The following is a 15,641-nucleotide window of genomic DNA, read 5'->3' on the forward strand; positions in this document are numbered from 1 at the left end:
GTGTTTCCATATTACTTTTCCTAAATTACACATATAACCTATTAACCTGAGTATTTAATTATCTTTCAGACTGTCCATCAGTACTTAATTGATCTTTCAAAGTCGTAAAAAAAAAAAAAAAATCTATAACTCCACAAGAAGCTTTTACCACCAATAAGGAGAGGCCTGTCCACTCCCTGAAACACTGGACAGCTTCTAATGACGTGGAAACTTTACTGAGGAAAGCTTTAGAGGACTTTTCTCAATAACATGTTTGTGTGTGTCATTACAAATGTTGTTGTTGTTCTATAGCATTCTACATACAACCTGCAATGATGTGTTTGATATACCTTTAAGCGGTATATACAATGTATGCTTTTCCAATGACACATTGTATTTACCTCATGATCCACACTTACTTGTGATAGTCAGTCGTGATCTTTGGCTTAATATGGCTCCATATCTATTCTGAGAGAGGCATTGATAGAACCCTTTGTCTGACTCCGGTCCGTCTCTCCTGACCTCGGGTATGTACAGTGATCCGTTGGCCAGGATCTGGAGCCGGGCGCTCTCCGTAACCATGACTCCATTCCTCAGCCATCTGATGGTGATGGGAGGCTGTCCGTGGGCCACACAGTCCAGGATCACTGGATCCCTGGTTATTACTACAACATCACTGGGTTCTGTGATGAAGGAGAGCTCACTGAAACAAAAAACACCTGGAAATGGAAAGGAGAGGGGACTGTTAATGAGATGGAAGGAGGAGGAGGAAGGATGGATGGAGGGATGGATGGAGAGGAAGGCATTGATATGTTAGACCTGTCCTGTCAGGTATGTGGGACTCTATCGGGCCCTTATGTAATTGCACAATACTTGCATGGTTATCATATCAGTGTATTATAGCAGTGTATAGCTTTTAGTGTAACGTTCTCTACCTATTCATATATTTCCTGATAAATACATCACAAATAGAAAGAAAAATAAATAACTCAGATACAGTGCATAGCCTAGTTATTGCTCAGGTTACTTGGTATACAATATAGTGTTGATGAGACCAAAAACAATATACTAAATTGTCGGTTTGAATTGGGAAAAATCTGTTAATTTGAATATTTGAATGCATGGTTCTGGTCCATGAAGGAAAACAATCACAGCCACTCAAGTCAGTCACTCTAATTCTCTAAACGTAATGTAATCAGAGCATTTTACACAGAATATTAACTTTTTTTCCCCGTTTTACGTTATAAACTATATTATTTTTCTCGTGCATCCTTTTTTCCCCGGTATATTATCCGCTCAAAAGGTTGTGGCTACATTCTGTGGTCATCCGGTCTGGTACGGTTTATGTCTGGTCACACACACACACACACACACACGGACGGACCTCAAACTCTCTTGCAGTTACAAAGAATTACTGACACAGAAAAGATACAGGAAGAAAACAAATTACTTAACCTGATAGTTGAATAAACAAAACAAAACACAGCAAACAATGCTGGTATCGATTCCTTTTGAAAATCGCCATTTATTCCGATTGTCCTGTCATTCTATAAAGGAGGACCGCCGTTCCCCATCGTGCTGCGAGCCTCCCCAAATGACGAATGACACCGGCGCTGCAACAACTCCTGAGACTGACTCCGGCTGAGACCCCTCCCTCCTGACGGCGCATGCGCTACTTGAGCCAAGCTTTAATCGAGGGGCGCATGTAGTGGGTTTCCACCAGTGGTTCCCAAACTGTGTGGCGAGGGGTCGGCGGGTGGGCCGCGAGGGTGGGCATGTACAGTACCAGTCAAAAGTTTGAACACACATTCCAGGGTTTTTCAGTATTTGTACTATTTTCTACATTGTAGAATAATAGTGAAGACATCACAACTATGAAATAACACATATGGAATCATGTAGTAACCAAAAAAGTGTTAAACAATTAAAAATATATTTTATATTTGAGATTCTTCAAAGTAGCCACCATTTGCCTTGAAGGTTAAATAACATTTAAAAAAGTTAAAACAATTGCTTTGCTTTGCACACTCTTGGCATTCACTCAACCAGCTTCATGAGGTAGTCACCTGGAATGCATTTCAATTAACAGGTGTGCCTTGTTAAACAATTAATTTGTGGAATGTATTTCCTTCTTAATGTGTTTGAGCAAATCAGTTGTGTTGTGACAAGGTAGGGCTGGTATACAGAGGATAGCCCTATTTGGTAAAATACCAAGTCCATATTATGGCAAGAACAGCTCAAATAAGCAAAGAGAAACAACAGTCCATCATTACTTTAAGACATGAAGGTCAGTCAATACGGAAAATTTCAAGAACTTTAAAGGTTTCTTCAGTTGCAGTCACAAAAACCAGCAAGCGCTCTGATGAAACTATCTCTCATGAGGACCGCCACAGGAAAGGAAGACCCAGAGTTACCTCTGCTGCAGAGGATATGTTCATTAGAGTTAATTGCACCTCAGATTGCAGCCCAAATAAATGCTTCACAGAGTTCAAGTAACAGATGCATCTCAACATCAACTGTTTAGAGGAGACTGAGTGAATCAGGCCTTCATGGTCGAATTGCTGCAAAGAAATCACTACTAAAGGACACCAATAATAAGAAGAGACTTGCTTGGGTCGAGAAACACGAGCAATGGACATTAGACCGGGGGAAATCTGTCCTTGGTCTGATGAGTCCAAATTGGAGATTTTTGGTTCCAACCGCTGTGTCTTTGTGAGACGCAGAGTATGATCTCCGCATGTGTGGTTCCCACCGTGAAGCATGGAGGAGGAGGTGTGATGTGTGGGGGTGTTTTGCTGGTGACACTGTCTGTGATTTATTTAGAATTCAAGGCACACTTAACCAGCATAGCTACCACAGCATTCTGCAGCAAAACGCAATCCCATCTGGTTTGAGCTTAGTGGGACTATCATTTGTTTTTCAACAAGACAATAACCCAACACACCAACAGGCTGTGGAACCAAGGAGAGTGATGGAGTGCTGCATCAGATGACCTGGCCTTTACAATCACCGACCTCAACCCAATTGAGATGGTTTAGGATGAGTTGGACCGCAGAGTGAAGGAAAAGCAGCCAACAAGTGCACAGCATTTGTGGGAACTCCTTCATGACTGTTAGAAAAGCATTCCAGGTGAAGCTGGTTGAGAGAATGCCAAGAGTGTGCAAAGCTGTCATCAAGGCAAAGGGTGGCTACTTTAAAGAACATAAAATATATTTTGATTTGTTTAACACTTTTTTGGTTCCTACATGATTACCTGTGTTATTTCATAGTGTTGATGTCTTCTCTATATTGTACAGTCATGGCCAAAAGATTTGAGAATGACACAAGTATTAATTTTCACAAAGTCTGCTGCCTCAGTTTGTATGATGGCAATTTGCATATACTCCAGAATCTTATGAAGAGTGATCAGATGAATTGCAATTAATTGCAAAGTCCCTCTTTGCGATGCAAATGAACTTAATCCCCCCAAAACATTTCCACTGCATTTCAGCCCTGCCACAAAAGGACCAGCTGACATCATGTCAGTGATTCTCTTGTTAACACAGGTGTGAGTGTTGACGAGGACAAGGCTGGAGATCACTCTGTCATGATAATTGAGTTGAAATAAAAGACTGGAAGCTTCAAAAGGAGTGTGCTGCTTGGAATCATTGTTCTTCCTCTGTCAATCATGGTTTCCTGCAAGGAAACATGTGCCGTCCTCATTGCTTTGCACAAAAAGGGCTTCACAGGCAAGGATATTGCTGCCAGTAAGATTGCACCTAAATCAACCATTTACCGGATCATCAAGAACTTCAAGAAGAGCGGTTCAATTGTTGTGAAGAAGGCTTCAGGGCGCCCAAGAAAGTCCAGCACGCTCCAGGACCGTCTCCTAAAGTTGATTCAGCTGCGGGATCGGGGCACCACCAGTACAGAGCTTGCTCAGGAATGGCAGCAGGCAGGTGTGAGTGCATCCGCACGCACAGTGAGGCGAAGACCTCAGACTGGGGCGAAGATTCACCTTCCAACAGGACAACGACCCTAAGCACACAGTCAAGACAACGCAGGAGTGGCTTCGGGACAAGTCTCTGAATGTCCTTGAGAGGCCCAGCCAGAGCTCGGACTTGAACACGATCAAACTCTCTGGAGAGACCTGAAAATAGCTGTGCAGCGACGCTCCCCATCCAACCTGACAGAGCTTGAGAGAATTTGCAGAGAAGAATGGGAGAAATTCCCCAAAAACAGGTGTGTTATTTGGCCACTTTAGTTGTGATACAAACCTTATCAAAACATATAGGCCTATGGGCTAGGCTACATGAGGTGTGATACAAACCTTATTAAAACATATAGGCCTATGGGCTAGGCTACATGAGGTGTGATACAAAACTTATTAAAACATATAGGCCTATGGGCTAGGCTACATGAGGTGTGATACAAACCTTATTAAAACATATAGGCCTATGGACTAGGCTACATGAGGTGTGATACAAACCTTATTAAAACATATAGGCCTATGGGCTAGGCTACATGAGGTGTGATACAAACCTTATTAAAACATATAGGCCTATGGGCTAGGCTACATGAGGTGTGATACAAACCTTATTAAAACATATAGGTCTATGGGCTAGGCTAGATGAGGTGTGCGACTATGATTTGAAAAAGTCGCAAAAAAAAAAGGACGTTTCTTATGCTGGGCATCATTCACAAGTGATAATATATAATTCACAAGTGATAGGCTAATATTGTCACCCATCACACTATTATTGATTTAATCTTGTCTTTATTTACTCATTAACATATGTGTGAAATTTGTTTAGATTTAGAATGGACCATTATCATGCACCTGTATCAAAATGCACCTGTACCTGCTTTTCCCGTGGTTCATTTTCATGCCAGCCAGGAAGGTAGGCTATACTCCTGTTGTAAAGATAAGCAGTGTGCTTAATATTAAGAAAGTTGAGAAATAAATATAGTAGGCCTAGCCTATAGAAAGCTGATGGGATCCTCCTCTTTTTAGTAGAGGCCACAATTGCATAGCCTAGAGAAATGTTGCGCAAGATGAGCTCATAGGCTCTCATGAAGAGTTTGATTAGATTTTCGATTACATTAGTCATGGTGATGCTGATGGCATCAGAGCTTGGAGAAGCCTAATTACCATGACTAAATGGTCACATGGAATTTGACTGCCTTCACGACTTGTGACCGTCAGTGTGGCTGAAATACGTTAGACTTGGTGCGTGCGTGTAGTTGGTGACCCGGGATGTTCCCCAATGCTGCACCATATGGTATACAACAATTGCTGGCATCACCATATATTTGTTAGATGTGGTTTATGGATTTAGCAAGCAGTTACCAAAGACCAATGCGTTGATAAAAAAAAACCTGGTGATCAGGTCCCTATATGAAACAGCTCTGAAACAGCTCTGCTCTGTTTGACCGTAGAACTTGGTAATTGTGAGGAGATATTGACGGTGGTAGCCAGTCAGCTGGCTTCCTACATTAATTCAGCTGTTGATCCAACCCGGCCACCATGGACCTGGAGTGGCTATGGCTTTTGCCAATGACCCTCCTCCCTCCTATCCCCTTAACCCTTTCATCCCTCCACCCTCATTCGATGACCACACAATAGGCTCCAGCTGTGAGGTTGAAATCAGCTGTGATGTGGTCAGCTAACAAAATCCAATCTCTCTTTCTCTCTCTCTCTACATAGGCAAAGATTAAATCTAGACATTTTGTCTCACCTTACACTTGAGAAAAATACTTTATTCATTGGTTTATTTATGTGTTTTGTCCCCTTTTTACCATATCATTACAAAAAAAAAAGCTATAGCCTGCCTAGTTACAAGAAATATCCTCTCTATGCAAATGAAACATTAGGACAGAAAACCAAGAGGGATTGTGTCACATTAGGCTATAGTAGAATTAATACAAATATTTGTATTTATTTATTTATTTTTGTTCACTACAAACATTTGCAAAAGCTACCCAATGGGCACAGATGTTGATGTACATTTGGTTAAGTTGTCAACTAACCTGAATTCAATGTGAAAATACCCCCAAAGAATTCACCATGTGATTGGATTTAGGTTAAAGTGGATTTAGGTTAAAGTGGATTTAGGTTAAAGTGGATTTAGGTTAAAGTGGATTTAGGTTAAAGTGGATTTAGGTTAATGTGGATTTAGGTTAAAAGTTGATTTAGGTTGAAAGTTGATTTAGGTTAAAAGTTGATTTAGGTTAAAAGTTGGATGAAAGAAATAAGTAAATCTCTTACGTGGATTATTTATTTCAAATACAATCAGTTTTCTACGTTCATTCAACGTCGTCATGACAACGAATTTCTTTTTTTGAAATTACATGGAAACAACGTTGATGCTATCCAGTGACCCAATTATTACTGAACAAAAATATAGACATGTAAAAGTGTTGGTCCCATGTTTCATGAGCTGAAATAAAATATCCCAAAAATTTTCCATAGACACTAAAACATTTTTTCTTTAACCTTTAAGGGCACAAATGTGTTTAGATCCCTGTTAGTGGGCATTTCTCCTTTGTCAAGATAATCCATCCACCTGACAGGTATAGCATATAAAGAAGCTGATTAAACAGCATGATCATTACACAGGTGCACCTTGTGCTGGGGGACAATAAAAGGCCACTCTAAAATGTGCAGTTTTGTCACACAACACAATGCCACATATGTCTCATGTTTTGAGGGAGCGTGCAATTGGCATGCTGATTGCAGGAAGGTCCACCAGAGCTGTTGCCAGAAAATATAATGTTAATTTCTCTACCATAAGCCGCCTCCAACGTAATTTTAGAGTATTTGGCAGTACGTCCAACTGGCCTCACAACCACAGACCACGTGTAACCACGCCAGCCTTGATCTGACTGCAGTTGGTAGTTGTAACCGACGATGGCAATTTGAATGCACTGAGATACTGTGACGAGATCCTGAGGTCCATTGTCATGCCATTCATCTGCCGCCATCTGTTAAGGTTTTTGAATCAGAACCTCAACATCTCCCCTTTACTTGATGTTTTAATGCTGTCTAGAAACAGTTAAAGGGGTATTTTACTTTAAAAATAAATAAATTCATATTCAAAAGGAGTGCCTACATTATCCACCACCCTGGACAGGTGTGTGTTGTTAAACTACATCTGTTATCATAATCCTCATTCGTAGAGTGCCTGCCCTCTCCACCACCCTGCACAGTCCCTGGTAAAATCATACAGACCTAAAGGTGCTGTTTATATACCTGTTTATAGTATTGTATCATTCATTCCCTGTTCAAATCGGGCCACTTATGTGCCTAAAATGGCAGTGTTGGGGAAAATACTCTGACAATATAGTTTACTAAGTTACCCACTACCTCACACCAGAAGAATTTTAAGCTACACTAAAGCTACCCTTAAGAAAAATATAGTTTACTAAGTTACCCACTACCTCACACCAGAAGAATTTTAAGCTACACTAAAACTACCCTTAAGAAAAATATAGTTTACTAAGTTACCCACTACCTCACACCAGAAGAATTTAAGCTACACTAAAGCTACCCTTAAGAAAAATATAGTTTACTTATTAACTAAAGTTACTTTGATAAAGTAGTTTACTACTTTGTGAAACTACCTTGTGAAAAAGTATCATATCTCAATCTGAAATGTCCTAGAATACAAATTGCAAGAACAGATCTGGAGTCAGATGTTAACAGAATGTGTAATTTAGCCTATTAGAGAAAGGGAAAGGGGGATACCTAGTTAGTTGTCCAACTGAATGTATTCAACTGAAATGTGTCTACCGCATTTAAACCAACCCCTCTGAATCAGAGAGATGCGGGGGGCTGCCATAATCGACATCCACGTAGTTAGCTACACCGCTACATGGTAAAACAGCAGTGTGTAGTTCCAGTAGTTAGCTACACCGCTACATGGTAAAACAGCAGTGTGTAGTTCCAGTAGTTAGCTACACCGCTACATGGTAAAACAGTAGTGTGTAGTTCCAGTAGTTAGCTACACCGCTACATGGTAAAACAGTAGTGTGTAGTTCCAGTAGTTAGCTACACCGCTACATGGTAAAACAGTAGTGTAGTTCCAGTAGTTAGCTACACCGCTACATGGTAAAACAGTAGTGTGTAGTTCCAGTAGTTAGCTACACCGCTACATGGTAAAACAGTAGTGTGTAGTTCCAGTAGTTAGCTACACCGCTACATGGTAAAACAGTAGTGTGTAGTTCCCGTAGTTAGCTACACCGCTACATGGTAAAACAGTAGTGTGTAGTTCCAGTAGTTAGCTACACGGCTACATGGTAAAACAGTAGTGTGTAGTTCCAGTAGTTAGCTACACCGCTACATGGTAAAACAGTAGTGTGTAGTTCCAGTAGTTAGCTACATGGTAAAACAGTAGTGTGTAGTTCCAGTAGTTAGCTACACCGCTACATGGTAAAACAGTAGTGTGTAGTTCCAGTAGTTAGCTACACCGCTACATGGTAAAACAGTAGTGTGTAGTTCCAGTAGTTAGCTACACCGCTACATGGTAAAACAGTAGTGTGTAGTTCCAGTAGTTAGCTACACCGCTACATGGTAAAACAGTAGTGTGTAGTTCCAGTAGTTAGCTACACCGCTACATGGTAAAACAGTAGTGTGTAGTTCCAGTAGTTAGCTACACCGCTACATGGTAAAACAGTAGTGTGTAGTTCCAGTAGTTAGCTACACCGCTACATGGTAAAACAGTAGTGTGTAGTTCCAGTAGTTAGCTACACCGCTACATGGTAAAACAGTAGTGTGTAGTTCCAGTAGTTAGCTACACCGCTACATGGTTAAACAGTAGTGTGTAGTTCCAGTAGTTAGCTACACCGCTACATGGTAAAACAGTAGTGTAGTTCCAGTAGTTAACTACACCGCTACATGGTAAAACAGTAGTGTGTAGTTCCAGTAGTTAGCTACACCGCTACATGTTTTTTTATTATTTTTTATTAACTACTGAAAACACAACCTAGACTTGAATTCAGTTCAACTACCACCAAGCTACATCAAAACATAATTAAATTACTAGTTAAACTTTATGTAGTTCACTACTCCCCAACACTGCTAAATGGCACTGTGTGGAATTCATATAGAATTGACCAATATCGAGAGCAAGGAGAGATGAGTGTGCAACTTTTTCTTCATGTGTATAGTTCATTTTCCTTCAGTCAGCATCTCAGCTAAGGGGTGTGTTCTATATTGCTCTAAGTCATTGATTGGAATACATGCTGCTTGAACAACACTGTCACTGTGTGGAGACACAGCACAGTGACAAGGCTCCTCACTCTCACGGTCAAGAGTCAGAGGTCAGGGGTCAGGCTGGGCGAGGTCATGATCAATAGGAGTAGAGGTCATTAACATGTCATAAATAAGGTGGAGGGCCTGGGAACGGAGAGACAAGACCAACAGACTTCTTCCTGATTGGTCGAGGGGATTTGTGTGGGGGAAGAGGGAGGCCCCTCCCCCCCCAGTTAACCCAGGAGCCATCCAGTGGGCTGACTTGACCTCTAACCTTTTTAGGGGTAGGGGCTTGAGGTTGACCCCCAGCTCTGCCATATTGTCAATGCAAAAGAACAATCGGATACAACATCTACAGAGCATTCGGAAAGTATTCAGACCCCTTGACTTTTTCCACATTTTGTTACGTTACAGCCTTATTCTAAAATTGATTAAAGAAAAATGTTTCCTCATCAATCTACTCACAATACCCCATAATGACAAAGCACATTTTTGCAAATGTATGAAAAATAAAAAACTGAAATATCTTATTTACATAAGTATTCAGACCCTTTGCTATGAGACTCTGAGAAACTGAGCTCAGGTGCATCCTGTTTCCATTGATCATCCTTGAGATGTTTCTACAACTGGATTGGAGTCCACCTGTGGTAAATTCAGTTGATTGGACATGATTTGGAAAGGCAGACACCTGTCTATATAAGGTCCCACAGTTGAAAGTGCATGTCAGAGCAAAAACCAAAGCCATGAGGTCGAAGGTATTGTCAGTAGAGCCCCGAGACAGGATTGTGTCGAGGCACAGATCTGGGGACGGGTACCAAAACATTTCTACAGCATTTATGGTCCCCAAGAACAGTGGCCTCCATCATTCTTAAATGGAAGACGTTTGGTACCAGCAAGACTCTTCCTAGAGCTGACCGCCCGGCCAAACTGAGCAATCAGAGGAGAAGGGCCTTGGCCAGGGAGCTGAACAAGAACCCGATGGTCACTCTGACAGAGCTCCAGAGTTCCTCTGTGGAGATGGGAGAACCTTTCCAGAAGGACAACCATCTCTGCAGCACTTCACCAATCAGGCCTTTATGGTAGAGTGACCAGACGGAAGACATTCCTCAGTAAAAGGTACATGACAGCCCTCTTGGAGTCTCAGACCATGAGAAACAAGATTGAACTCTTTGACCTGAGTGCCAAGCGTCACGTCTGGAGGAAACCTGGCACCATCTCTACAGTGAAGCATGGTGGTGGCAGCATCACGCTGTGGGGATGTTTTTCAGCGGCAGGGACTGGGAGACTATTCAGGATCAAGGGAAAGATGGAAGGAGCAAAGTACAGAGAGATCCTTGATGAAAACCTGCTCCAGAGTGCTCAGGACCTCAGACTGGGGTGAAGGTTCACCTTCCAACAGGTCAACGACCCTAAGCACACAGCCAAGACAACGCAGGAGTGGCTTCGGGACAAGTCTCTGAATGTCCTTGAGTGGCCCAGCCAGAGCTCGGACTTGAACCCAACCGAACATCTCTGAAGACCTGAAAATATCTGTGCAGCGACGCTCCCCATCCAACTTGACACAGCTTGAGAGGATCTGCAGAGAAGAATGGGAGAAACTCCCCAAATACAGATGTGCCCAAGAGTCATACCCAAGAAGACTCAAGGCTGTAATCGCTACCAAAGGTGCTTCAACAAAGTACCGAGTAAAGGGTCTGAATACTTAAGTAAATGTGACAATTCAGTTGTTTAAAAAAAAAAAAAAAAATTGCCCAAATTTCTAAAAACCTGTTTTCACTTTGTCATTATGGGGTATTGTGTGTAGATTGATGAGGGGGGAAAAAACGATTTAATCCATTTTGGAATAAGTCTGTAACGTAACAAAATGTGGAAAACGTCAAGGGGTCTGAATACTTTACAAATGCACTGTATAAAGAAAGTGGGAGAAATGTTTAAAACTTCGGATAAAACTCATTACAAAAAAAAAAGACAAGGTATTTCTGTTAGTTCCTGTTCATCATAGGGGACACAGAGAAGCTTCTCAGTAGGCTATCTTCAATAGTGTTGTCACTAGAGGCCAGTATTTCATCAGTACTATATCTATGCGTTTTAAATAGAATACAGTGGATCTTCAACGTTACCATTTAAAAATGAAGCAAACACGACAAAGAGCAACATTCTATAAAAAAGTTTATTGGCTTTACAAAACCACTTTAAAAATCTCACCAGTGAGCACTTTCCATTGAAAAAGAAACATGAACGCTTTTGTTTTGCCATATTAACAAGCTACTTGTACATACGACGCAGTACACCACACAACAACAGAGAGAGAGAGGGGAGCTTCTTCTACTGGTAGGAATGAACAGGATAGATAAGAGTCAAACTGAGTTTGGTTCTGGCTCAGGGTCAGTCGGAACTCACGAGTCACTGCTAGATGGAACCTTAGAATCAGAACAATTCATTCTAATTCTATAGTTGGAACTCGTCTAAAGATGGAGGAGAATTTTCCTTCATTCAAAGATTAAATTCAAATATCAGTGCCTTATAATATAATGCCACAAAATCAATACATTTTTGTTAACAGCTTTTTTCTTTACAAATGCAACATTTTTAAAAAGTATGCAAAAAAAATAAAAAAAATAACAGTCAGTCATTAACGAAACAGAGAATTATCTTAACTTATATTAAGTAAACAGCCCACAATGTAAAGTAATGTAACTTACTGTAATTAAGTTAACTACAGTAGCACTGCCAGTCAGGTACACAGAAGCTGCCCAACTTACTGTAATTAAGTGAACTACAGTAGCATTGCCAGTCAGGTACACAGAACCTGCCCAACTTACTGTAATTAAGTGAACTACAGTAGCATTGCCAGTCAGGTACACAGAAGCTGCCCAACTTACTGTAATTAAGTTAACTACAATAGCACTGCCAGTCAGGTACACAGAAGCTGTCCTTACCATAACAGACAGTGGTTACCTTACTGAATGTGCATCTGAAATGGAACCCTATTCCCTATATAGTGCACTACTACTGTCCGGACCAGGTCAAAAGTAGTGCGCCATATAGGGAATAGGGTTCTATAGGGTTCTGGTCAAAAGTAGTGCGCCATATAGGGAATAGGGTTCTATAGGGCTCTGGTCAAAAGTAGTGCACCATATAGGGAATAGGGTTCTATAGGGCTCTGGTCTAAAGTAGTGCACTATATAGGGAATAAGGTTCTATAGGGCTCTGGTCAAAAGTAGTGCACCATATAGGGAATAGGGTTCTATAGGGCTCTGGTCTAAAGTAGTGCACTATATAGGGAATAGGGTTCTATAGGGCTCTGGTCAAAAGTAGTGCACCATATAGGGAATAGGGTTCTATAGGGCTCTGGTCTAAAGTAGTGCACTATATAGGGAATAGGGTGCCATTTTGGTAAGCACTTAAGAATAGAAAGTAGTCAAATAGAAATGATCAACACATGTATTACAGTCATTCATCAACATAATGAAGCACGTCGGTTTTTAAAAGTTTTTTTTAAACATGACATTTTTCCTCAAAACTTAGATTATATTCTCGTGGATGAGAATGATTAAATCTCACTGAGATTATTATTATTATTAATGCACATATTTGCTACAAGACAATTATAGTGGAGTCATTTTCTACATGACAATTCTTAAAATGTTTACTTTCTTTCTTACCTTAAAATCATAAAAAATATTTTGTGTATTTTTTGTTATTGTTGCTACTACGGGCCTTCGTTCGTCCTTCCATCGTTACATTTGTCCATTATGAGGTTTATGTGACAAAGCTATGTTTCATATCATAAACATGTAGTGAAATAAAAAGGAACCTACAAAGTTTGTCTGTTGAAAACAGGGATGTCTTTCCTCATAGACACGTCTTTCCTCATTGACACGTCTTTCCTCATTGACACGTCTTTCCTCATAGACACGTCTTTCCTCATAGACACGTCTTTCCTCATTGACACGTCTTTCCTCAGACACGTCTTTCCTCATTGACACGTCTTTCCTCATAGACACGTCTTTCCTCATTGACACGTCTTTCCTCATTGACACGTCTTTCCTCATTGACTTCCTCATTGACACGTCTTTCCTCATTGACACGTCTTTCCTCATTGACTTCCTCATTGACACGTCTTTCCTCATAGACACGTCTTTCCTCATTGACACGTCTTTCCTCATAGACACGTCTTTCCTCATAGACACGTCTTTCCTCATTGACACGTCTTTCCTCATTGACACGTCTTTCCTCATAGACACGTCTTTCCTCATTGACACGTCTTTCCTCATTGACACGTCTTTCCTCATAGACACGTCTTTCCTCATTGACACGTCTTTCCTCATTGACACGTCTTTCCTCATAGACACGTCTTTCCTCATTGACACGTCTTTCCTCATTGACACATCTTTCCTCATAGACACGTCTTTCCTCATAGACACGTCTTTCCTCATAGACACGTCTTTCCTCATTGACACGTCTTTCCTCATTGACACGTCTTTCCTCATAGACACGTCTTTCCTCATTGACACGTCTTTCCTCATAGACACGTCTTTCCTCATTGACACGTCTTTCCTCATAGACACGTCTTTCCTCATAGACACGTCTTTCCTCATTGACACGTCTTTCCTCATTGACACGTCTTTCCTCATAGACACGTCTTTCCTCATAGACACGTCTTTCCTCATTGACACGTCTTTCCTCATTGACACGTCTTTCCTCATAGACACGTCTTTCCTCATTGACACGTCTTTCCTCATTGACACGTCTTTCCTCATTGACATGTCTTTCCAGTGTTTCCCCTTAAAAGGTTCTGAGCACAACGCCTATAGAATCGATGACGTCACAGAAATGTATGCAACCGGCTAATATCTCATACCACTACTCATCTGTTTTGTTCTTGTCAATAAAACCATGCGATTGTTCTCTTTCAAAGCACACATCAGAGACCTATTATTATAATTATCTTTTTGATAAGAAAAGTCAAAACACAGCAGCAAACCAGAGACCAAACGGACAGCGTTACTTTTACAAATACATCGATGAGCCAGAAATTCCAACACACAATATCTTCCCCATTATCTTCACTATTATAGATCTGTTTAAACTTTCTATTTTTTCTCTCTCTCAAATGGAACATAGATTTTATTAACTAGAACGATGGACATAAAAGTGCCTTTTTCATCGTGATACAACACATTTCTATGTATCTATCCTATTTACAAAATTAACGAAGCTTTAGTTTTATTATGACTTTTACAACAATAGCCAAAATTCAAGCAAATCATCCTACTGTTATAAATTGCATTCGGGAAAGTATTCAGACCCCTTGACTTTTTTTCACATTTTGTTTTACGTTACAGCTTTATTCAAAAATCTATTTAATTGTTTTTTCCCCCCCTCGTCAATCTACACACAATCTCATAATGACAAAGCAAAAACTGTTTTTTTTTTTTTTTTTTTTTAGAAATGTTTGCTAATTTATACAAAATAAAAAAACTGAAATATCACATTTACGTAAGTATTCAGACCCTTTACTCAGTACTTTGTTGAAGCTCCTTTGGCAGCGGTTACAGCCTTGAGTCTTCTTGGGTATGGCGCTACAAGCTTGGCACACCTGTATTTGCGAAGTTTTTCCCATTGTTCTCTGCAGATTCTCTCAAGCTCTGTCAGGTTGGATGGGGAGCGTTGCTGCACAGCTATTTTCAGGTCTCTCCAGAGATGTTCGATCGGGTTCAAGTCCGGGCTCTGGCTGGGTCACTCAAGGACATTCAGAGACTTGTCCCGAAGCCACTCCTGCGTTGTGTTGGAAGGTGAACCTTTCCCCAGTCTGAGGTCTTGAGCGCTCTGGAGAAGGTTTTCACCAATGATCTCTCTATACTTTTCTCCGTTCATCTTTCTCTCGGTCCTGAATAGTCTCCCGGTTGTTGAGCAACTTCGAGGGTCTGAATACTTATGTAAATACTTCCAAAAAAAAAAAAAAAACTGTTTTCGCTTTGCCATTATGGAGTATTGTGATGTCATTATGGGGTATTGTGATGTCATTATGGGGTATTGTGATGCCCTTATGGGGTATTGTGATGTCATTATGGAGTATTGTGTGTAGATTGCTGTGGATGTGTTTAAAAAAAAAAAAACTAATTTTAGAATAAGGCTGTAATGTAACAAAATGTGGAAAAAGTCAAGGGGTCTGAATACATTCCGAAGGCACTGTAACTGGCTGGCTAGCAGTGATTGTTTCAACAACATGCTCTTTGGCCCAGTGTTGCCTAAGCAACAACAAGGACCTCAGCCATTTACATACTTTACATAGATTTTTTACAGCTTTTCGTCTTTTATACGTATGCGTCCCAAATGGCATTCTATAATCAGTGGTTCCCAACTGCGATCCTCCAGTATCCCCGCCAGTACATCTTTTTATTGTGGCCCCCAGGACAAGCTAAAC

The 15,641-nt window shown here is 40.7% G+C and overlaps 1 protein-coding gene across 1 annotated transcript in view; it reads right to left on the minus strand.

Annotated features, from left to right (window-relative positions):
- The window catches only part of LOC120065939 (protogenin B-like), a 49,314-nt gene extending 35,334 nt beyond the window's left edge, over positions 1 to 13,980 (minus strand). The window contains exons 1-2 of the mRNA XM_039016981.1: positions 13,181 to 13,980; positions 399 to 721 (exon numbers count right to left, since the gene is read on the minus strand). Coding sequence (XP_038872909.1) covers positions 399 to 721; positions 13,181 to 13,980 — 1,123 coding nt within the window. The remainder of the gene's footprint in view (positions 1 to 398; positions 722 to 13,180) is intronic.
- Between the last annotated feature and the right edge of the window lie 1,661 nt (positions 13,981 to 15,641).

This window comes from Salvelinus namaycush, chromosome 21 (genome assembly GCF_016432855.1).
Source record: "Salvelinus namaycush isolate Seneca chromosome 21, SaNama_1.0, whole genome shotgun sequence".
NCBI classification, from domain to species: domain Eukaryota; kingdom Metazoa; phylum Chordata; class Actinopteri; order Salmoniformes; family Salmonidae; genus Salvelinus; species Salvelinus namaycush.